The sequence below is a fragment of the Ammodytes marinus genome (assembly GCF_949987685.1).
Source record: "Ammodytes marinus genome assembly, chromosome: 19".
In the NCBI taxonomy this organism is placed as follows: domain Eukaryota; kingdom Metazoa; phylum Chordata; class Actinopteri; order Uranoscopiformes; family Ammodytidae; genus Ammodytes; species Ammodytes marinus.
The window spans coordinates 12,731,732-12,754,761 of NC_137223.1; the positions used below are offsets into that span (position 1 = coordinate 12,731,732).

Consider the following 23,030-nt stretch of genomic DNA (forward strand, 5'->3'; position numbering starts at 1 on the left):
TTATCATGAACTGGCTGATTTCACTGTCAGTGTAATGCTGTTAACACAGAGTTAGAAATATTGGTAATGATAACAGAACAGGAGGAACGGAATGTGTTTTTTTGTACTTGTGTTTTTTGTAATATATATTGTATTTAATGATTGCACTTGGATTAGCATTAACATTAATTAGATGTCATTACATGTCAGGGCTGTACAGTGCGACAGTTTTGATCGCATTTGCTACTGAAATTGATCACGTGCGATGATGAATACAAGTCCATTCGCACTCGTGCGACAGGCTGCTAATGGGGAGAGGCTGTCTTTGAAACACAGAGGAGAGATGCACAACACTGCTTAGAGGGCTCTACATTAACACTCCACATGGGGGTAAATGTAGACTTAGGCAAGTAAGTTATTGAGTCCACCCTCCACTTTGGCTGGTGAAAGATGTGTGTCCTCGGGATCTGTGCTCGTGCAGCGATTCTAGGTATAAAAACTTCAGCAACGGTAATGACCGGAAGGAGACCGCACATTACCGCAGTTAAGTTAGCGCGTGTATAAACAGAACATTTCCTGTGCGCCTTCACATTAAAAGCCTGTTACTAGCCAAACGTGAGTTGACTTTTATTTTGAAGCCGGTAAGAACAGGAAGTTAGCGCTTTTTTCTAGCTTGAAAGGCAACTCCTTCAGCTGCAGCGAACAGTCAACAGTAGCCTAGTCTATTTACAAAGTTTTAAATAAGCCACTGAAAAGCTACTCCCAACACATTCACAACAACCTATTTAATTTATCCTAAATTGTACCAATATGTATACTTATTTATTTAATAGGCTAGTATGTTTAATGTTTTAAAGTTTGGTTTTAATTAACAGAAGGACATTATAATAATACTAATTCTGAATCAGCAAAAAATTGCAATTGGCAGGTTAGATTCTTTTGTCTAAATTGCAATCAGTGCACCCCTATTCATTTTTCCATAATTATTACTGCACACACTAGGATATAATATTAATTGAGAATCTCAAATGAGACAAGATAACATGCTCAAAGGTAATTAGAGCGAAATGCAAGGGTTAAGGTTATGCAAGTTTTCGATCATACTTTGTGTGCTACCAAATTTATTTTTGTGCTACTGAATTTTTTGCTTGCTAGCACCAGTGCTACCACCTAAAAAAATAAGCGTACAGCCCTGCATGTACATTATTAATTTACAAGCATGAAAAAAACTAAACGGATAAAAATATAAACTTTCCTGGTGAATCAAGAACTGAGCTAATGGCCACACTGAATGTTGGTCTACTGAGTTTTCTGGGCGAGGAGAAAAAGGTCTCGATGCATTAAAATCACTCCTTTGTTGTAGCTACACCAAAAAACATGTGCACATGCCTGCATGACATTGCAGACCATTTAAGTTATAAAAATAAATCTACCATATATGATCACAGCCTAGGGCATATTACTAAAAATCTTAACCACATTCTTACTTTGTTCATGACTCATACATGTCTTATAACTAATAATGAATCTTGCAGTGTAAATTTGAGAATTTTTGGAGAAGAATGTTTATTTAAGTCTCTTATGTGCCACCTTGTGGAAGATGCAGGTCAATGCGGCTATTCTGTTATGTTAATGTATCTGATCTTTTATTTTACTTGTTGTGCAGTCAAGAATGTGTTTGAAAAGTCACATTTGAGAGGATCACTAAGAGCTTTTCCCAAAGTAAGATCATAATTTAAAGTTCTGAAGATTTAGCTTCTGGTTAATAAACTAACAGTAATTATTAAGCAAATGGTTAAGATGAGGGGAAGTCTTCAGGAAAAAATATAATTGAATGCAGCACTCTCCTAATTGTGTGTGTGTGTGTGTGTGTGTGTGTGTGTGTGTGTGTGTGTGTGTGTGTGTGTGTGTGTGTGTGTGTGTGTGTGTGTGTGTGTGTGTGTGTGTGTGTGTGTGTGTGTGTGTGTGTGTGTAGATGTGTTTTCTCAGGTATCTGATTCCCACGGTGTGTTGGTACAGTCCAAGTTTGATGGTTTTCTGAGGGAGACTCTCAAGCTGCCCACCGCTCTACATGAAGGGCCGTCCTTTGGCTACGAACACACACTAGCTCGCTCATGCTTCCCACAACAGGTACGCTCATATACCTCAAACACCTGTCCTTTATCATATGGGTATATTTTTCTAATAGCTGTATTGTATTAGCTACAAACAGGATTATAACAATTTAAGCTTATTGTGAGTTTTTGAATGTTCCTGAGGAGTCTTTGTCTTCTGTCGTTGTTTTTGTGGATGTAGAAGAGAGTGATGCTCAACATGTTCCTGGACATCGTAACTGACCCTCCCCAGTGTCTTGTTTGGCTGCCTTTAATGCACCGCCTTGCCAACGTGGAGCATGGTACACACACACTCACACACACAAACCACAGGCATAAACACAAACAAACTCACAAACATACGGTTTAGCCAAATGTATTGGCTAAAATTGACTCACACTGCAGCAAATTGCAGCAATTTGTGTTTTTATAGGCTCCACTTTAACATATAATTAGCCTTCAGTATCTATGTTAATTATTTAATTTAATTTTGTCCTTACATATATTAAATAAGATTTTAGTATTTTAAAATTATTTTAATATCCATTTAGTTATCTGTTAGTTACTAAAGTCAGCTTTGACTATAAATGCTATTGGTTAACTGTAATATTAGCTGCTTCATACATCTTCTTTTTTAATCACAGTTCTTATATTTAATGTTGTGGTATTTCAATAAATGTATTTTATCAAAGAGCAATCTAAAATGTAAAGAAGCTAATATACTATCAAATTTTCGCCGGTGATGTTTTCAATTGATCAACCTGTTGAGCGATTCTTTCTCCTCTTTGGTTCTCTCTCAGTCTTTCATCCTGTGTCCTGCTCCTACTGTCGTGGTAACGGTATGACAGGCTTCCGCTATCGCTGCCTATGTTGCCGTGGTTACCAGCTCTGCCAAAACTGCTTCTGGCGTGGCAACGCCAGTGGCTCCCATAGCAAACAGCATCAGATGAAGGAGCACTCTACCTGGGTGAGTCACTGTGTGATAACTCATTCATCATCAAGGGGCTGTGTTTGTGTGTGTGTGTGTGTGTGCGTGTGCGCGCGCCTGTCCCCCATTTGCTGTGAGAAATATTATCAATTGTAGTCCTTGAGAATGGTACACCTGAAGATTAATACAAAACATGTGATCCTCACTTCTTCAATGGCCTGTTTTAGGGTTAACACACGCACACACACGCACGCGCACACACATACAACATATTTTTACAATTTATCAGAAACTTGGTAATATCCCTTCAAAAAATGGACACCCAATCACTAGCCAATGACAGATATATTTGCATCCAAATAGTTTTACATATCTGCTCAATATAATGTATTTATTTTCAAAAACGTTGCATTAGTCACACTAATATTTTTTTCAATGTTGAAATGATGTACTAATAGATCATGGAAACATAGTTGTTGAATAATTCATCACCCAAGCTGGGCATCATTTGTCTGATAAATGTTTCAGTTGTAGGGATAAATCTCTTCACTAGTGCAGCTCCTGCCACAACAACAGGCAGCTCATCTTAATAATCCTCAGCAGACTTTACATATCATTTACAACAGCATAGAGTTTTGGGCTCTCTTTTATTCCAGGTGATCTGCTTCACTTCAGTATTGTGCATCACAAATTCTTCACAATTACATCAATATTATTATGATTATTATCAAGGAACCGCAGCTACATCTGTCTCTCCTGTTTGTTTCAATGAGGTGTGCTGTATACAACTGCATGTGTTAAACAATAAACTCAGAACTTGACAATAAATGTCTGATATTTTGGCTTTTAACAGGTTTAACTTGATATAAGTATGACGTTAGGAATTAAGCCATACAAGATGAAATGTACAAAAGGGATAATGTATTAAGTTAGATATGAATATTTTTCATCTGTCAAAAATTGTACATATAGTATGATTAAAAAATTCTATTATGTATTTTCATCTCTCACATGTCCTTTAGGATTCCCTGGAGAGGAATAAAAAGAGAAAACATACTGTACCTATTCTAACGCAGTCCAGTCAGTCAAAAATCAGTCAGTAAAGATGTAGTATTGCACTAGTATATGGGAAATAGTGCATGTTGACTGAAATACACACAAAAAGGAACAGTCAGCTATTGGCAACAAATTCAAACAATTTTCAACCTGACATGACCTTTTGTTTGTGTATGTATTTGTGTAGAAGTCGCCGGCGACAAAGCTTGGCCGAGCCCTGGGCCGGACTCTGGGCTGTGTGTCATCCAGAGAGCCACCTCATCCAATTTACTCAGAGGAACCTGAGAGAACGCTCAACCTCTCCAACATCGTGTAAGACACTCTCACACACTTATTCAAAGGAGGTAACACTTAGTTCATGTTTGAATTAAGAAATAGCACATCCTTTGTCATTAAAGGTTGAATTAATAATCCTAATTAACTGGGTAAAGCCAGAGCCTAATACTAGCTCACTGTAGCTACTAGCTAGATACTGTATGCCTCTGTCACTGATGTGAATGAGTTTAGTTTAGTTTAGTTTAGTTTGGAAGAAGGACAAGCTGCAGGTCTCCTTCCAAATATTAAAAGACTGTTGGTGCTGCTACCAGGACACGGTCAAACAAACCAAACAAAAATACTTGGCAACCTCATTGAGTTAAATCGTCACAACCCTCGTGTATTATTTAAAACAATTGAAACGGTTCTTAATGCCCCACAGCCTGTCAGCTTGGAGGCATCCCCTGAGACCTGCAATAGCTTCCTGGACTTTTTTATAAATAAAGTTGCTACTGTAAGGGCTTTCATTTCAGCTCCTGCATCGGACCCCTCTGTTCCTGTTCCTTGTTCTGCAACTCTTGAAATGTTTGAACCGGTGTCATTATCGTTTTTAGAAGACCTGATTGGCCACATTAAACCATCAGGCTCTCCTTGTGACGTGGTCCCTCCTGTCTTTTTAAAAGCAGTTTTTCCTTGCATAGGACAGTCTGTCCTGGCCATTGTCAACAGCAGTCTGTCCTCTGTTGTCCCCCAGTGTTTTAAACATGCTGTGGTCCAGCCCCTACTTAAAAAACCTGGCCTTGACGGCAGTGTGTTGGCCAATTTCAGGCCTATCTCTAAGCTGCCTTTTATTTCCAAAATTTTTGAAAAAGTTGTGTTCACTCAACTCAAGTCGTTTTTAGATGAACATAATGTCCTGGAGGTTTTCCAGTCAGGTTTCAAAAATCTGCATAGTACCGAGTCAGCTTTGCTAAGAGTGTTCAACGACATCTTCTTGGCAAACGACTCTGGTGAACATGTTATTTTGATCCTATTAGATCTGACGGCAGCTTTTGATACCGTGGACCACAACACTCTAGTGGCTCGGTTACGCCACCTAGTGGGTGTATGTGGTACTGCATTAGGCTGGTTCAGGTCATATTTAACTGGCAGATCCATGAGTGTGAGCCTTGGAGACTCCAAATTCAGCTCTGCTCCACTGCCATATGGGGTTCCACAGGGGTCTATTCTAGGGCCCCTACTTTTCTCCCTGTACTTACTGCCACTGGGATCCATCCTGAGGAAGCATGGCATATCTTTTAATTTTTATGCTGACGACAGCCAGATTTACGTTCCTTTAAAGAAGAAAAATGCCTTCTCCCTCGCACCACTTCTGGCATGCCTTGAGGACATCAAAGCTTGGATGGCCCTCAACTTTTTAAATTTTAATGAAAAAAAAACGGAAGTGATTGTGTTTGGTCCCAGTGGCCTCTGTGAACCCTCCCCCCCCCCCCCCCCCCCCCGCCCCCCGTTGACCTCGGCCCTTTGAAAGAGTTTTTAAAGCCAACAGTTTTAAATTTGGGTTTTAAGATGGACAGTGATTTTAAATTGCTCTGTGGTAAAGTCCAGCTTTTTCCAAAACAGACAGCTGGCAAAAGTCAAACCGCTCCTGGCACATCAGCACTTTGAAACAGTAATCCATGCCTTCATTACATCTCGGCTGGATTACTGTAATGCACTTTATTTTGGAGTCAGCCAGACTTCTCTTGCACGTCTCCAGTTGGTGCAAAATGCGGCCGCACGCCTGCTAACTGGAGTCCGCAAGAGGGAGCACATCACCCCCATCCTGGCCTCCCTACACTGGCTGCCTGTGCACTTTAGGGTTAATTTTAAGATTCTTTTATTTGTTTTTAAATCTTTAAATGGATTGGCCCCCTCTTACCTCTCTGAGCTTCTTCACCCCTATGCCCCTGCACGGTGCCTCCGATCAGCTGATCTGCTGCTCCTGGAGGTACCGAGGTCTAAACGAAAGCTCAGAGGGGACAGAGCTTTTTCAGTTGCCGCTCCAAAATTGTGGAACGAGCTCCCCCTCCATATTAGACAGGCCCCTTCACTGCCCATTTTTAAAACACGTCTTAAAACCCATTTTTACTCCTTGGCTTTCAACCCAGCATGAGACCTTAATTTTGTTTTAGTGTCCTATGGTGTATTTTATTCATTGTGCTTATTAGTTTTATTTGTTTAAATTGTTTTATCTGAATTTTAAATTGTTGTTTTGCTTTTAAATTGTTTTACCTGCATTATGTACAGCACTTTGTTTCAGCTGTGGTTGTTTTAAAGGGCTTTATAAATAAAGTTGAGTTGAGTTGAGTTTAGGAGTCAGTGCTGCTTCTTAGCTCTCACATATTCTATCATAAAAGCAGGACAAAAAACAGTTTTTTCTGCTCATGTACCTATTTGAGTGACTAATAGAAGGAACTGTGTTGCGTGGTATTTCTAAAGTCAATGATATGGAAGTTTAGCTTAGCAATACGATCAAAGCGTAACCTATGTTGTTGTTTGGTTTTAGTCAACATGTTCTTGGAATCATCATCAACAACATTTTATAAAAAATTTACATAATATGACCATATTTCCACTCTTTCCTGGAAGACCATACACAGTAATACTGAATAATTGCCCAGCCCTTATATTGAAGTTCTATAAATGCAGTACCGCTGAATACTGCATTAGTTAATGTTCAGTGGGGTATGGGACTGTTTACACTTTTTCGTTATAGAAAGTGAACCATTAACTAGCCAGTAGCAGACTCCTGGCCTACAGTTACATTGTGGTTAGTTATTACCAGTACAGTTTCATGTACACAAAAAAGTTCAGGTAACAGCAGCCAAGCTCTGTCGACAACCGCTTTGGTTGCTCCGCCCTTTGTGGTGGACCCACACGGTTTGATTTCTCTAAACATCAGCACACTGGGTCACTAACAGACCTCTGCGCGTTGGGAACAAATTCAGGCCAGAACACAGAGACGATACTTAGCACAGATGTGAGTATGCTCGTAATCATACTGCGTCAGGTTTATTCTTCTGCAAAACTGGCTTTAAAAAAATGTATTTAGTCTTTTTTTTTTCATGTTTCCCTTCGGTTTAAATTCACTTTCTGTCTTTCTCTTTCTTTCTCTCCCTCTGGTGATCTTTGCCCTGTCTGTGTTTGCTCAGACCAGCACAATTCACTATTGCATGATTGCACTCCTGAGCACGTTAGAGAGTGTGTGTGAGTATGTGAGCGAAAGAATGTGTGTTTTTCTAATAGGCAGGCCTTTGTGTTTTACTGTTATAATGTTGTTATCCACACTTTGCATTCTCAGTGTTGATAATATGGGTCTGATGATGCATTGTGTGTTTATGTTTTTGTGTGTTTTTGTGTGTGTGCAGCCCCTCTCGTCCCATTGGGAACACCGGTGAGGCCATGTTAGTGTCCCAATCAGCACCCGGGCCCCCCAAGAGGTAAATACTGATATTATCTGTGGTAGTCTTTGTCTTTTTTTTTTTTTAGTTCTGTCTGATTTGAAGTTTGTAGTTTTCTGCAGTTTAAAAAATAAGATACATGGGTGAAGACATGAGTCAGTCAACATAAAGGTTTCTTTTTGCTTCATTCCCTTGTTCCCTTATAAAACACAAACGTTATACTTATTGCCTATTTCATTGCATTGATTTGATTTTATATTGATGTGAATAAAATGTGGTGGTTTTATGCAGGAATTACTGATAAGATTAAGTCAATAAGATATAATTAAGGTGAACAGAAGATACAATTAGATGATTAAAGCAGTTCGGATGGATTTGAGTTTGAGCATTTCAGCACAATCATAATATCCCGCCTTCCTCCAATGCAGCCCCACCCCCTCATTCCTATCCCTGTTTTTTTTGTTTTGTTTTTGAAGAAACTTAATTTAGGCTACACAAGCAGACTTACTTGCTTAATACTGTCTCCGTGCACAAAGTGAGTTATATTGTGGCTGAAGAAACTGGTGGCTGTAGTAGGCTACCGGTACCGTGCTGATCTGCTTGTATCACTGGTTTCACTTCAGATATGTCGGCCAGAACACCACTTATGCTTATAATGAGACTAGGAGAGGAGGAGTAGGGTTTTATCCGCTCTTTATTTTCCTTCTTTCACAGGCACAGCCGCATATAAATCGCGGAAAAAGAACAAAGGCTTAAACTCCGCTCGTGAGGAGACGTTTGAACAGCTGTTGCGACCCGCGAATCGCAGCCGCTAATAACATGCACAAACTATAACTTATAACAGCGATCGGGACTACATGTACATACTCACACACGGGTGATTCACATTTACACTCAGATAAACACGAATGATGGCTTACTGTGGCAACTTGCTCACACACATCTCACCGAGGGAGAAGCGAAAGGAAATTTACTGAACTGGCTCTCTGGCCGACTGACGTCACGGCCCAACACTAAAACACAGCTTAACACACTGTAAAAAATAACAAGAAATAACAACACTGTAACCTTTTCTACAATGGTCGCTACTCGCTATAGGCTACTGTCTGCCGTGGAATCAAAACAAACCCTTTCGTTGAGGACGCGCGTGCACGAATGCGCGGTACACAAGCAGACGGCAAACAGACAGGTCTGTCGGCCAATTAAATCGTTCGGTCCGAACGATTTGATTGGTTGTAGTTTTCACCTAATATTATGAGACTGAAATAATTGTTTCTTTTTATTCCTGGTGGGTCTACCATGCATTTTAGAGTGTAAAAACCTTATTTATACCATTTTAAAGTCATTTAAAATAAGTGTAAAAACTCTACAAAGGTAAGAATAGCTTTAATCAATTGATGGAATCTATAGAAAATAAATCTAAGATTATTTAGCCTTTAAATAGTGTTTTTCTTTTATGTGATCTGTCATTTGAATGTATTTGGGCTTTGGACTGTTTGTCTGATGAAACAAGACATTTGAAGACGTCATTTTGAACTATAGAAAATTGTGCATTTTTTACGGAGGCTGAGAGCTCAACATGCTGCAATCAAAGATAAAAACGACTATTCATTTTGTGTGTTGAGCTCTGTTGCCCCACATCCTTTTAACTTGTTTTGATATTTTGTGGAGCAAATGATACATTTTTTGCATGTTATTCAATAATGACAATAATTGTTAGTTGTGGCCCAAAGGTTAACATAGAATTAAGTTTCCTGGATGTCTACGAAACCTCTCACTTGTCTCATGATTCATGAAATTTAGTTTTTACTGATTCCATAATGGATCCATTTTTCCAGTCAGTAGTTCCTGTTTTTTGTAGCTAGACATTGAACGCCTTTCCATCTTGCAGAAAACACCTTAGGCAACAAAATGTATATTTTATTACCAAACCCCCATAAAACACTGCAAAGAGTACAAGATAACAGCAATACAGTGTGCCAAGACGTGCAAACAATTTGTAAGAAATATTATTGTTTGAAAATAAATGTCAAGATTTTTGTGATATACAGTATAGGTAATGAGAATGTGTATTATTATCTGAATAATCTAAATGTTTGTCTCTTTTTTCAGTTTGGCAGCCGCTCAGCGTATGAACGAGGAACACGCTCTGATTGCTGCCTATGTGAATCGCCTCCAGAGCAGCCCATGGTGAGCGAGGGCAGATACACACAGCAGGGGCAGGCGCTTATATAAATATAAGGGTGTTAGAGGATATGTAAATAGGAGAGCAAGGTGCAGTACAGCTACGCCAGAGTGTAACCAATCAAGGTGCATTTCATCAAGCAAAAAACTAGTTAAAAACAACAAGTCCGTGTAAATCATGTGTATACAGTACACGATAAACTGGACTTTTCAAGCTGTTTGTTTACAGGTTGCACCGCCTACCATGTTTCTTTTAGACCCCTCAGTTAAGAAACGCATGGCTGTATACAGCATCCTTATAGCCTGACATAGTCACTGAACAGAAGTTTGCCAATAGCATAAAGCCTCATTTGGAATAATGATTGATGGCTGATATTATATTTTGGCATGGTCAGTGTTTACATTTCGCCAATCCAATTCAAATTGTAATGTAAGGAATTGTTTGCTTGCTTGATCTGAGTAAAGTCACGATCTTTGGTATTTATTTGGTTACTGGAGGTATATTAAACTGAAAAAGTAGATTCATTTTTCACGTTTACAGCCCTACAAAGCATTTCCCCTTTTAAAGTAATTGATATTCAGCTTATTGGTTGCTTTACTATTGTCATAATGGTTTGGGTGGGGTTGATGTGTTCCTGTTACTGCTGGGTGATTAATGGCAACATTATTTACTGCTACAGGCTACTCTGGACATTTATACTGTATTTAAATATTTGACAACTGGAGAAAAAAAATGGTTTTAAAAATTGAAAAAGGTCAAATGTATCTGATTTTCCTGCATTCTTTGTGTTTCAGTAGTGTGGACAGTCCCAGCAGGCAAGATGAGGAGCACAAGTTGATTGCCCGCTATACCTCCCGCCTGGCAGAGACCGAGAGCTTAGGAGTGAGTCCACAACGGCATGTTTACTAACACAGTAAACTGCAAATACATAAATACACAATCAGGGGCCTGTTGCATATAACTAACATAAGGGATTAACCTAGGATTTTTCGGTTATCCTGGCTTGCGTTAGCCATGATCCGGTTGCATAAAAGCGGAGGGACATAAGTTACCATGGAGATTTATCCTTTACGTTTAGCCTGGTCGGGACCAGGCTAAACGTAAAGGATAAACTTATTCTGTTGCCTGATTGGCTCAGTCAGCTGTCACTCCGATCTGAAATCAAGGTGTTTAACAGTTATTCCATGATCTTCTGTGTACTGCTTTATTTTCATTAGCCTGTTTTAAGGTACCACATAAAAGACTGCATTGTCATTTAGTTAAATAGTTCTTATTTTTTATGTATTTAACCTGAACCATTTATAATTAACTTAATTATAATTAGATTAAGAATGATATAAATTATTTTAATTTATGTGATTGTCTGTTCATATTGCAGGCTATATTTATACAATTGATTATCGATGGCAGATGACGTTGCATATGTGGGTCAAATAAATTCCCTTTGTACTTATAACTATATCGAGGTGCATCTAAAACAAAATTCAATATCAATGAAAAATAAATTTTTTCTTTAATTGAATTCAAAAAGTGAAACTTAAATATATTCTAGAAATTCATTACACATGAAGTGAAATTAATCTACTGTAGAATAAACATATGCAAAAGGCCTTAAAGGTGTTGGTTATTAAATGATAATAAAAAGAACACTCACCATTCTTGCTGAACTAAGTCTTGTGTGTTTCTTTCAGGTGATACCCACTCGGAGCATCAACTTTGATGCAAACATACAGAAGAGGGAGCTCATCGCTCAGCTGGAGAGCAAAAACAGGTAGAAATGTGTGAAGAGTGGAAAAACAATATTGATATAAATGTATCCCATTTTTGTTTGACTCCTCTTTTAGTTCTGTCCCTCTTTGTATTTATAAATGTCAACTGTTGCCTTATTGAGTTCAGTTTAGTCAGCTATCTAGCAGAGGTGACAAGTTTTCTTTCGTTTGCTAAAAGAAAGGTATAAAAGTGTATTTTTCTTTGCGTATTTACTGTATGTGCTTTGTCTACAATATGGGTTTATTTATAAAGCTACTTTCAAGAGCAGACATGACAGAGTACTTAACAATGAGACATAAGAGCCAAATGTAATGCAGAACAAAAGTAAGCAACAATAGAAAACCACCGATTTTAAGTCCAATGTTTCGGAGCTACAAACTCAAACCTCATGTGTATGTTTGTCTTAGTATTTCCCAAATGAATCTGCTTGTTAGATGAACAATATATTCCCTTAAATCCAACATGTACATTCCTCTGCAGAAGTGTACACACTTTTCCACAGTCTGTTCAGTCATATAACACATCCTCATCCTTAGCCTTACCAGTATGTTTCTCATTTTCCCAGACACATCCTGTTAGAGATCAAACACCTGCGTGCAGAGCATGACGCAGCGTGCCAGGCCAGCAGCCCAGAGAGGGGCAGCACCACCAACCCCACTCTGCTGGCTGAGCTCCGTCTGCTCAGGTAAAACACACACACCCTCCCCACCCTCAACCACACTTACCCTCAGCTATTTCTTCTTTCTTTTTTTACTGTTAAAGGTGCAGTGTGTAATAGGAATATTTAATGGAATCAAGTGGTAAATGGACTCCACTTATATAGCGCTTTGACCTGGTTTTTCACAGAGTCAAAGCGCTTTACATTGTATTCATACACAGCAGCAGCTACCAAGCAGTGTGCAAGCTAACTGTTCTGTAAAAATTCTGAAAAAAGTCTGTTCTGAATACATTCCAACAGATTCTACACACTGCACCTTTAACGTAGTCTTGAGTGATACACACAGAAATCATGCCTGAATAGTTGGTCTGCCCATACCCTGCGTTTCAGTGTCAGATCTGGCTGGAAATGTGCTGTGTTGCTTTGCAGCACAGAGGGAGAGTGTCTTATAGCAGATGGCAGTGACAGATGGTGGATTAGATGGTGGATTTTTGTCTTAGGCCAATGTAAAAATCACTTCCAACATGTTTATGCTCAAAACAGATATTGCCTTGACTTGATATCAAGGAAATTTGCTTTTGAGATGATTACAGTAAAGATGATTTAAAGTGTGACCGAGAGCAGCTCTAAATCAGCTCAGACAGATTTCTATTAGATGAAAGCCTCTCTTGAGTTTTTTTTGTAGAAAAATTAGACAATCTCAGTTAAAGCTTTTTGCAGTCATGTTGGTGGAAGTGCTGTGTTGCTGTCATCTTCATTTTGGATTTGGCCACAAGGCGGCGCCAAATTCAAATGTTAAAACCCTACACATGGTGGCTTTAAATTGTGCATATATGTACTGTTTAGTTTCTTTGGAAGTGATGTTGACTTGAAAAATCAACATATACTGTTATAAATTGTTACATAATTATTGGAGAAAAACTCTATATAACATTACTGTAAGTGTTTCTGGAGAGTTTCCGTGATTTTCGCTGTTGGAGCTTTGCATTTTGATCATAATGCCTCAAATCTGGAGTTACTTTGACCCTTGTTGTACTTGTGTTTTTACTCATTTATTCGACTGTGTGAAGCCAAGCCAAGCAGGAAAGAGAAGATTTGCGCTGCTGCTTTAATGTCCCGTCCAGACCACGTACTGATTGTAAACACCTCTGTTATGAATGCTTTCTCTTCCATCTTGGCCTCTTTTCTGTTGCCAATTCTCAGAGAATTCAGAGAATTTATCACTTGTGTACAGTTCTTCCCTCTGCTTTTACCATCTGAGAACCAGTATACATGAGTCTTTAAAGGAGGAGTCAGTGATTTTGGGAATATTTGTTGTCTAAATCACTTTTTGTCAAAATCAGTGATTATCTCCTCATGATCTGCTACCTTTGTGTACTTGTGTGTGCGCTGAAAACAATCCAGTGTTATTACACAGCCTAGGTTCTATAAACGGGCATGTTGCTAGCTATTGTTGGCCCCCCTTTGTTTACATGCCAGTTTACAGAGCCCAGGCCTTATATTAACAATGGATTTTTTTCCCAGCGACACCCAGTATGGGGCGACTGTGGCTCAGTTGGTAGAGCGGGTCGGCCGATGATCAAAGGGTTGGAGGTTCGATCCCCGCCCTGCCACCTGTGTCATAGTTGTTGTGTCCTTGGGAAAGACACTTCACCCACCTTGCCTCGTGTGAATGTCGATAGTTAGCCTGCTATCGGTGTATGAATGTGTGTGTGAATGGTAACGTGTAAATGGGAACAGGTCTCCCTTGCAAAAGAGTCTTCGGACTCAATGGGATATACCTGTATAAATAAAGGTTAAAAAAAAAAAAAAAAAAAAAAAGTATGGACCGATAGCCGATTGTAAGGAGATATTCTCTGATTTAAAGAAAAGAAAGGTGATTCTGACAACAAGCATTCTCCAGGATTGCTGACTCCACCTTTAATCTGGTTTGTGAGTATCAGGTCTTGTAGTCAGTTGTCTGTCCGACACCCATGTTCTGGTCAGCTTGCTCTTTACCATCTCATCTCCTCTGATTCGGCCCTTCCTACCTTAAAACAAACAATCATCCAGGAAATGTCAATGATTTTTGACTTCTTTTTCTCTTTCCTTCAATCTCCAACCATCAATCGTCTGTGGGATTGCTTTATGAATTGCATTTTCTCTTACAATGCTTTCATCTGGCTCCTGCTGTTCTTGAGTCTTTCAAGGATGGTCTAGTGCTCGAAGTACCTGAGTAACATTAGTCTCATAGTTTGCTGACCAGGCAACTCCACTATAATAAGAGAGAGAGAGAGGTTTGGCTGTTTCCCAACTGTGTTTTTTATGCTCCTAAACCTCATCAGACATGGTATTATTGACCCAAGTAGCCTAGAGAACACTGACACATGATTTTTCATCTGGCTGATGTAAATCAATCCTGTCTATGTGCCTTTGTGCAAATTAATGTATACTGAATCAAATTCGGATATGCACGTGGAGTGTAAATAGGGTCAGTTAGTGGTTTTTTCCATGTTCCTGTACTACATTCAGTGTAACTGTGTCTTCTGCCTCCTTCTCTGGCACTTGAGTACCGCTTTTATTGTTACCTCCTGACACGTGTGTGTGTGTGTGTGTGTGTGTGTGTGTGTGTGTGTGTGTGTGTGTGTGTGTGTGTGTGTGTGTGTGTGTGTGTGTGTGTGTGTGTGTGTGTGTGTGTGTGTGTGTGTGTGTGTGTGTTGCAGACAAAGGAAAGATGAGCTGGAGCAGAGGATGTCGTCTCTGCAAGAAAGCAGGAGGGAGCTGATGGTACAGCTGGAGGGACTGATGAAGCTGCTCAAGGTGACACACACACACACACACACACACTCACACACCACACTCTCTAATTTGATATTATCAGCATGGTGTATCACAGATTACGTCACACACTAAAGGGTAAAGTTTTTTCTCTGCACTCTTCCCTGTGCCTGCCTAACTTTCCCTTCTGCTATTTCCTACTGTACTTAAAGGTGGAGTCGCTTGTTGTCAAAATCACTTTTTGTCAAAATCAGTGAATATCTCCTCGCGATTCACATCCTGTCCATACTGTGTGTGCACTTAAATAAGAATTTGAGTCTCCAGTACACAACCTAGGCTCTGTAAATTGCTATCTAAACAACCACCGTGGCTGGCAACATGCCCGTTTACAGAGCCTAGGCTTGTATTTTTCCCGCACACACAGAGTACGGACAGGTAGCATATCGTCAGAAGATATTCACTTGGAGAAAAAGTGATGTTGACAACAACTTTTCTCTAGAATTGCTGACTCCACCCTTTTAATAATTTCACCTTTTCCAGCTCTGACTGTATCTGACCTCTTCTTCTCCATCCCTTTCCTCCCTATTTGTTTTCCTCCTGTTGTGGCCCTGTAGGATGAGGAGCAGCGACAGGCAGTAAGTTTATCCCCCTTACGTTGGACTCACATTGGTTTGAATGTGGGATTCAGGCTTTAATGTAATGCAGACACTTTTCAAAAAGTAAACCCAACAAGGAAATTGCCTAATTTTTTCAAATAAGGACCTTAAAGCGGCAACGAGTAACTTTTAAATATCTTTTAAACAGCCTCATGTTTCCTCTCATAATCATAAATTACCTTTAACAGCAAACGAGACCATCAGTGCAAAGAAAGACGTTTTTATATAGTTTTTATTACTGCATTTGATCTGGTCGTACACCCAGTCCGATTTTCGGTTCACGCGTGCATGCTCTATGGTCACATATCCGTATTGGGCACAGATTTCAGTGTGGCGCAGTTACGCGATTTGAGAAGCCTATCCCTCCAGGTGAGGGAAGGGGAGCGGGAGCCTTGTTTGAGACAGTTGTTTGTCGTCATAATGACTGATAACGGGGCTGAACCATAAAAGAAAAAAAAGAAAATGCAATGAAGAAAAGCGAAAAGGGAGAGTGATAGTCGGGCGGGAGGGCGTTGCCAAGCAACGTATACACAATTTCACGCAGCGAACGTAGACTGCAGTGTTTACTCCTAAATGAATGAGCGGTAGCCTACTAAAACAAAGTTTACTTTGCCTCACCAGCATCATCAGATGACCATTATTCATCTGAAATAGTCATTATTTACAACATAAACACATTACCTCATCGTGATCCATTCTAACTAACTGCCATCTCTCGTTCATTCGCTTTGTGTGGGGACACGGACTCGTTCAGCTCCGTGAGAGGTGACAATGCATCAACTCATTGCAATCAGGTGTGTTTAGCACTTACTGGCATTAGTTGATGCTGTGTCACCCATAGACTCACGGAGCCGAAAAGAGTCCGGTGCCCTCACACTTTGCTTTCAACACACGGACACGCACCATATTGCTTCCTGATTATTTGAATCTGAACGCCCTGCACGAGCTAGAAAACAGCTTCACGACAGCTGGCGTCGTAATAATACTACCGCTTTTGTTCAAAGGTGTCGCCAACGTGCCGACTTACTCGTAGTGGCTTTAAGAATTGCTTAGCTTTGCCAGAACTTGTACTACATTGTGCAGTTGATGCTACACAAATGGCAAGTTAGATGTTTGTGAAAAGCCATAAATTAAAACAATGATGCATTACCAACCCTTATAAATCCATCTCTAAGGCGCAGGCGGCTGGCTCTTCTCACACCTCTCCTTCTCGACCCAGCCCTTCAACAGTCCGCTCTGTGGGGGCTGCCTCTCCCCACGCTCACATGTACCCGCCTCAAGACTCACTGGCTGGGGTGGGGGGTGACGTACAGGAAGCGTTCGCCCAAGGTACGTCCACAAAGTTACATACTATACTGTAGAGCTCATGGTTTCTGGTTAGTCAGTACAATAAGTGAATTTGTGTGATGCATTTGAACAAACTGTGGAGATTTTTGGTAGGTTTTTAGTCCTCACCTAACAAGCTTAAGTTTTCATATATAGTAAATAAGTATGGGTTTTGGAAAAATATAACATTTAACTGTTTTTCGAAAAGTGTATTAAATTAAGCTATACATTTCTGGAATGCAGTTAAAAGCTCTTATTTCTAACCCTAAGTATATCTTAGTAAATATTGCTATTTTAATGTCCTTCTGTAAAAAAAAAAAAAAAAAAATATGTCATTTAAGACTTTTACACAGCGAGACAGTATAAAAGTGTCATTCAGATCTAATGCAGTGAATTATAATGCACAATCACAAGAATTCAAGTCATTAATGTGAATCTGACATTTGCACTGTGCAACATTGAAAAAACGATGGTTGTTGTTTTCTGTTTCTGGTATCCGACTGTCCCAGGCCCGAGAAGAAACCTGAGGAACGACCTTCTGGTGGCAGCCGACTCCATCACCAACACTGTGTCCTCACTGGTCAAAGAGCTACACTCTGGTTGGTACACACAAACACGCACCTCACAAATAAACACACATATTATTATTATTACTAGTGACAAAATACTAAAGGGTTGATTTAACGTTTTCTTTACGAAACCGCATAATAAATCTGTAGGAAGTAATTACATTTGAGATGCGTTTACTGTACATACTGTTTATTTACTTTTTTACCTTCTTTTCTGACCAGATGACGTTCGTGAGGAAGAGGAGAGATTGCTGAACGGAAAGGACAGAGGTAAATCTACTCAGTGTGAAACGCTATCTTGTCCCTCTGAATTATTATACTCTTTGCTTTCAACACAACTCATTAACACAATCATTATAATGCTTTACACAAGGACTAATAGGGGTTGCTTCAAATTAACACTTCTATAGCCAGACGCTAGGAATGCATGTCTTGACATTTGACCCTTTTTCATTCAAAATCAACACAAATAACATAATATTTATATAAAATAATGGATCAATAAGAGAAAAGATAAAAAATAGTCCACCATTGCCCCCATGCCAATGTCTACTCTTTTTTTAAATGGCCATGTTCAACTATTGTTCATGGGAAATTATATTTGGTAATGAACCGAACGGAAATTTGATTCGTACAGTGAGAAATTGGTATAAACACTTTTTTAGTTAATTTCTGTGAATGCTGTGAAAATGCTCACCTCTGTCTGGTGATGATGTTTTATTGTTGTCCTTTTATCGTAGACCCAGAAATGTGAACAGACAGGGGTAAGTCCTCCGTGTACATGAGTAAAAGTACATGCCAGCAAAATGTCCTTGAATTATCCAAAGTGAACTCATTTTGAAGAATGGCCCGTTTCAGTGTCTAAATGATGGTGCCCTCAAGGTGCTGAAATACTTTATTTCTTTTTTGTTAGGCATGCAGGATAATATTGTGTGCGCTGACAAGACATTTTTCAAGACTACATGAGCCCACCTGTTAGTTTTTTTGCCAGCCAAATTAAAACTTTATCATTCGTATTAGTGACCTCACATAAATCCCTGCAAAACTAATGCCCAACTATGACCTGAGCCACATAACTGCAAAAACCTGTGTGTGTGTGTGTGTGTGTGCCTATGCCACACCTTTTCAGTCGATGATAATGCAACATATTTAAAAAGCCAGTTTCATTGTAATATTTGAATATTCTAATTATTATTTATTTTTGCACACACATAACACTCTCTGAATAACATCTTGGGCTATTTGCTTAGACTTTAAATATCGTTTTTCCTGCATGTCTCTCTGTGTGTGTGTGACTGCGTGCACAGTCTCCAAGTGTTCTGGTCTGCACTGCACTATGCTTGGTTACCATGCCATCTCATTAGCCGTTGTTTATGGAGCCCCTCCTCTTTACAAGGGGACCGCCTGCAGAGACAAAGTGCTGAAACTACTTCCTGGTCTACTCAGACTCAACACTTATTACAATACTAACCTTCAGTACTAACCCACCGACCCCTTAACAGCCAGACATACAGGAGGGCCTGCGTTCACAGTTAAGACTTAGAGTTTACAAGAGAAAAATACTTTGTCAAGACTTTCCACTAAAGAGCTTTTTCTCTGGAGTTTGTCAGTTTGTTAAGGACCTGCCAAGTACAGTCATGTTTTATGTTGCTGTGTTAAGAACTGGTCTGGCTCTTATTACGGTCTCTGGCAGTAATCTGCAGCACTTGTTCTACCTTCAGAATGCGCTATCCTCCGCTAACTGCTAACAAGTCCTTCTTTTTCTCTTCAGCAGGTTAAAATGATTGCTGGACAAACAAAAACAGTAAGTGATTCATCCCAATCGGCCATCAAGTACTCAGTACTTTAGCACAACAGAAAAAAATGACTTATTTAGTTAGTTTCAGTCAGTAAAGTATGATTTTGTTATTAGAGGTTGGAGCAAACTAGCTCTAAACTCAAATACCAAACATTCAAATATGAAACTACTTTAATCACGTAATCATGAATTAGTCAGCAGATGCTGTCAGAAAGAAAGCCTCTTAGAAACGTTTCTGCTTTAGAACAAAAAGTTTTCTTCGTGTATTATAGGAAAAACAGTGAATGATTCAATGACTCAAAGCAACAAAGTTTATGCATTTGACTTTTGCTGCCATCTGATCAGCTTTTGGAGCATTTTGTGATGTTTTATTTTTTCAAAATTTAAACCACAGAAATGAATTAATTATTGAGAATTGACTTAATTTCAAATTATTCATCAGCTATGTAATAATGTCGCAGTGTTTTTCCTTGTCAGGAGTCAAATGAGAAGATACAATATTTATGTATTTACGGTAAATAACAAGCCACAAAAAAAGAGATATAATTTCAAGCTAAGCTATCCCTTCTTATTCAACTCTAAACAAGAAAGCAAATTAATAAGTGTAATTTCCAAAATGTCAAGCTTTTCCTTTAATACGATAGAACATAATCTGATTGGACGTCTGACGGTTGTGTCGCTCTCTCCCCAGGCAGAGTGACGTTTCATCGCAGCCAAAGGAGAATGACACTGCTGGGATTCAAACACATTTCTTCTTATTTCCATTGTTAGCCAATAGGGGATTATAGCTCTGTTGCAAATCAACCAATCACGAGATGCTGGACACCAAATGACCGCTGCTGCGTCCCTACTGATGTATAGCTGTGATTCTGTGTGTGTGCGTCATGTTCGCTGTGGTTTTACTTTGTGTTTTGATTTGATCATGAAAAAAAAAACCTACTGATTTGTACTGTAGCGTGTGTTTGCGTGCGTGTGTGTGTGCGTGTGTGCTCTGCATTTTTCAATATGAGAGATTGGTCAAGTAAGTAAGAGGGATACTTTGAAGAGAGGAAAAGACGTGTTGAGGAAATGTGTGGTGGATGAAAGTGGAGGAGGTAAAAGATATAAACAGGAGAGAGAACGTGGAAGAAGTAAGGAAGAAAGTTAAGAAGACGAGAAGTAAGTTGTACCGTTTTTAAAGTTTCGGCACTGTGTGCTTAGTATTTATTTCTTTTGATTTGACTTTTTGCCATATATATTCATTCAGTTTGAGTGTTTATGTCTATGTGATAGTGTTGTCAGGCCCTGCTGAGACAATAAGCTTTAATGGGATGTTTTCTGCCGTATCTGTGTCGATGTAGGGTAGTTGGAGTCCCTCCTGGTCCAGGTGTTTGAAACCTGGGTGAGATTAGTGACATTGGCAGCTCAGGTTGTCCAGGCCGCTCTGCATATCTCGGTACTGCAGTGGAACTCCAGTCAAAGAGGAAATATATGATAACTGTGTGTGTGTGTGTGTGTGTGTGTGTGTGTGTGTGTGTGTGTGTGTGTGTGTGTGTGTGTGTGTGTGTGTGTGTGTGTGTGTCTGTGTGTGTGTGTGTGTGTGAGTGAGGGAAAAGATATTAAACCATTTACTTCAACAGGATCAGTGTAGCGGAGTAGCAAAGTGGGCAGAGAAGTGGGTTCTATTGTATTCATCATCTTTTTGGAGGAAAAAATAAAAACTGGTTGGAAGAAAATGTAATGCATGCAAAAAAAGTAATCCGAAGCACATATATAGAGAAAATATAAAACACATCTGAAAACTGAATTTAAGAACTGTGATAAGTGGTTTCTTACTGCAGTGCACATAGTTAGTTGTTCTCAAAGTTTTTACATACTGAACCTTTAATTGAGCATACGACTTGCAGAGTGTCACCTTCATCCAAATGTTATGAATTGGACTTTTACTTTCTAAACACCGCCTGCCTAGAATATCTCCTCACACTTTGCTACTCTTTGTGTTTATGGGAGATGAAGTTCTCTGTAGATGTCAACATGCATCCAGCCTCCACAAACATCTTCAGACTGATTTTCAGACTGTTTGCAAATCAAGCATGACCCAAAGTGACTTACTGAGCTTGTGTCAGGTTGGTTTGATTTTTATTGATACGAGATATGAAAAATTTGTTTTTCAACACACAAGAATTTCATAGGAAGCTGTTTCTCGACTGTTTTTTACATTAATGGATCAGTTTTCAGTTTGACAGTTAATTTTGATTTCATAAGCCCTCCATGCTGTTTGACTGTGTGTGTGTGTGTGTGTGTGTGTGTGTGTGAGAGAGAGAGAGAGAGAGTGAGAGAGAGATCAAGACTGACAGGACAAACACGTCCTCACATTAAACCATATAGCAGCTTCAGCTCTGAACCTGCTGCAGCTGACTGAGTGAAAAGTATTGATCAATAAATAATATTTAACTTCAATTGCTTGAGTTTCATTTCTTTCTGAGTGTTAGTCTCAACCCCCAGGACAAAGAAGTATGTGCAGCAAAATAAAAGCAACGTTATGTAATGTATAATTCAATAACTTTCCACCTCAGTGTCGTAGCACTCTCATGACCTCAACATTTTATTACCTCCTGGTTTGTTCATGATCCTTAAAAGTTTGCTTTGGCCCACAGTTTGGTAAACACACATAACCAATGTAATAAATCTGTGAAACAAGCTGGAAATTACAGCTTTTCTTTATCTTATTAAAATGCAGCAACTCTGAGCCCTGCGCGCACTGTGAACTCGCCACAGTGTTTGATCTGAATTCTTTACATGATAAAGTTTTGGACTAATAGTGAAAGGAAGCCTAAACCTGTAGTATCTAAATATTTCTGGTGTATTAATGTGTAAGCACTGCAGCATTTTAATCGTTGTCAAGTGGAAACTGATAACATCGTTATATATCTATATTAAGGTATTTGAAACGGCATAAGTAGTAAGTATGTGTTTTACTGTGTGACTAGTAGCCACAGCTGTGTCTGGAAAACTAAAATATTTCCCCATGTAATGCGGTGGTTCTGAAATAAATATATTAAGTGAATGATACCACTGCAACTTAGGAAATCATACCATTTAAGAAAATATAGTAATGTCTGTATCTTGACTGAAAAAAAAAGCTAATAATCACTATAATCTGAGGAAAGATATTTATTTATTTTGAAATCTTAACACAGACATGTCTTAGACATTACCCAGTTTCTATAAATAAACAAACATCCCTGCATGGACTTTCAAAACTACACTCAGTTTCTCTCTTCCATGTCCGACTATTAACGTTCTCCCTGATTAAGTGACCTCATTAGTATGGATGAGCAGTTCTCACTTTTCCCAGGAGCTTTCCTCCGAGGTCACGACTCTGTGTTGTGTGTGTGTGAGGCGGGGGTTTCATCTATAGACTGAATGAAGCTCATTCAGGTTTGTCTGTTGTTTGGTGACATCACCGACTGGCTGCTATAAATAACCCCCTTACCAATATACTCACTCACACAAACAGTTATGACCCCGGATCATTACACTTTCTTCTTTTCCAAGGGCATACAGAGTTTAACCTC

General features: G+C 39.3%; 1 protein-coding gene across 7 annotated transcripts in view; it reads left to right on the forward strand.

Moving 5' to 3' along the window:
- LOC307266133 (dystrobrevin beta-like) overlaps nucleotides 1-21,060 on the forward strand; it is a 35,839-nt gene extending 14,779 nt beyond the window's left edge. For 4 of the 7 annotated variants that reach the window (XM_080048062.1, XM_080048064.1, XM_080048066.1 and 1 more), the window contains 17 exons: nucleotides 1,955-2,109; nucleotides 2,275-2,374; nucleotides 2,873-3,039; nucleotides 4,244-4,368; nucleotides 7,722-7,793; nucleotides 9,867-9,944; nucleotides 10,734-10,821; nucleotides 11,631-11,710; nucleotides 12,275-12,394; nucleotides 15,070-15,166; nucleotides 15,739-15,759; nucleotides 16,956-17,109; nucleotides 17,616-17,705; nucleotides 17,898-17,945; nucleotides 18,416-18,439; nucleotides 19,447-19,479; nucleotides 20,165-21,060. In XM_080048062.1, coding sequence (XP_079904188.1) covers nucleotides 1,955-2,109; nucleotides 2,275-2,374; nucleotides 2,873-3,039; nucleotides 4,244-4,368; nucleotides 7,722-7,793; nucleotides 9,867-9,944; nucleotides 10,734-10,821; nucleotides 11,631-11,710; nucleotides 12,275-12,394; nucleotides 15,070-15,166; nucleotides 15,739-15,759; nucleotides 16,956-17,109; nucleotides 17,616-17,705; nucleotides 17,898-17,945; nucleotides 18,416-18,429 — 1,409 coding nt within the window. In that variant the 3' untranslated portion in view covers nucleotides 18,430-18,439; nucleotides 19,447-19,479; nucleotides 20,165-21,060. The remainder of the gene's footprint in view (nucleotides 1-1,954; nucleotides 2,110-2,274; nucleotides 2,375-2,872; nucleotides 3,040-4,243; nucleotides 4,369-7,721; nucleotides 7,794-9,866; nucleotides 9,945-10,733; nucleotides 10,822-11,630; nucleotides 11,711-12,274; nucleotides 12,395-15,069; nucleotides 15,167-15,738; nucleotides 15,760-16,955; nucleotides 17,110-17,615; nucleotides 17,706-17,897; nucleotides 17,946-18,415; nucleotides 18,440-19,446; nucleotides 19,480-20,164) is intronic. The other 3 variants (XM_080048063.1, XM_080048067.1, XM_080048068.1) reach the window with 3 other exon arrangements.
- Nucleotides 21,061-23,030: the final 1,970 nt, after the last annotated feature.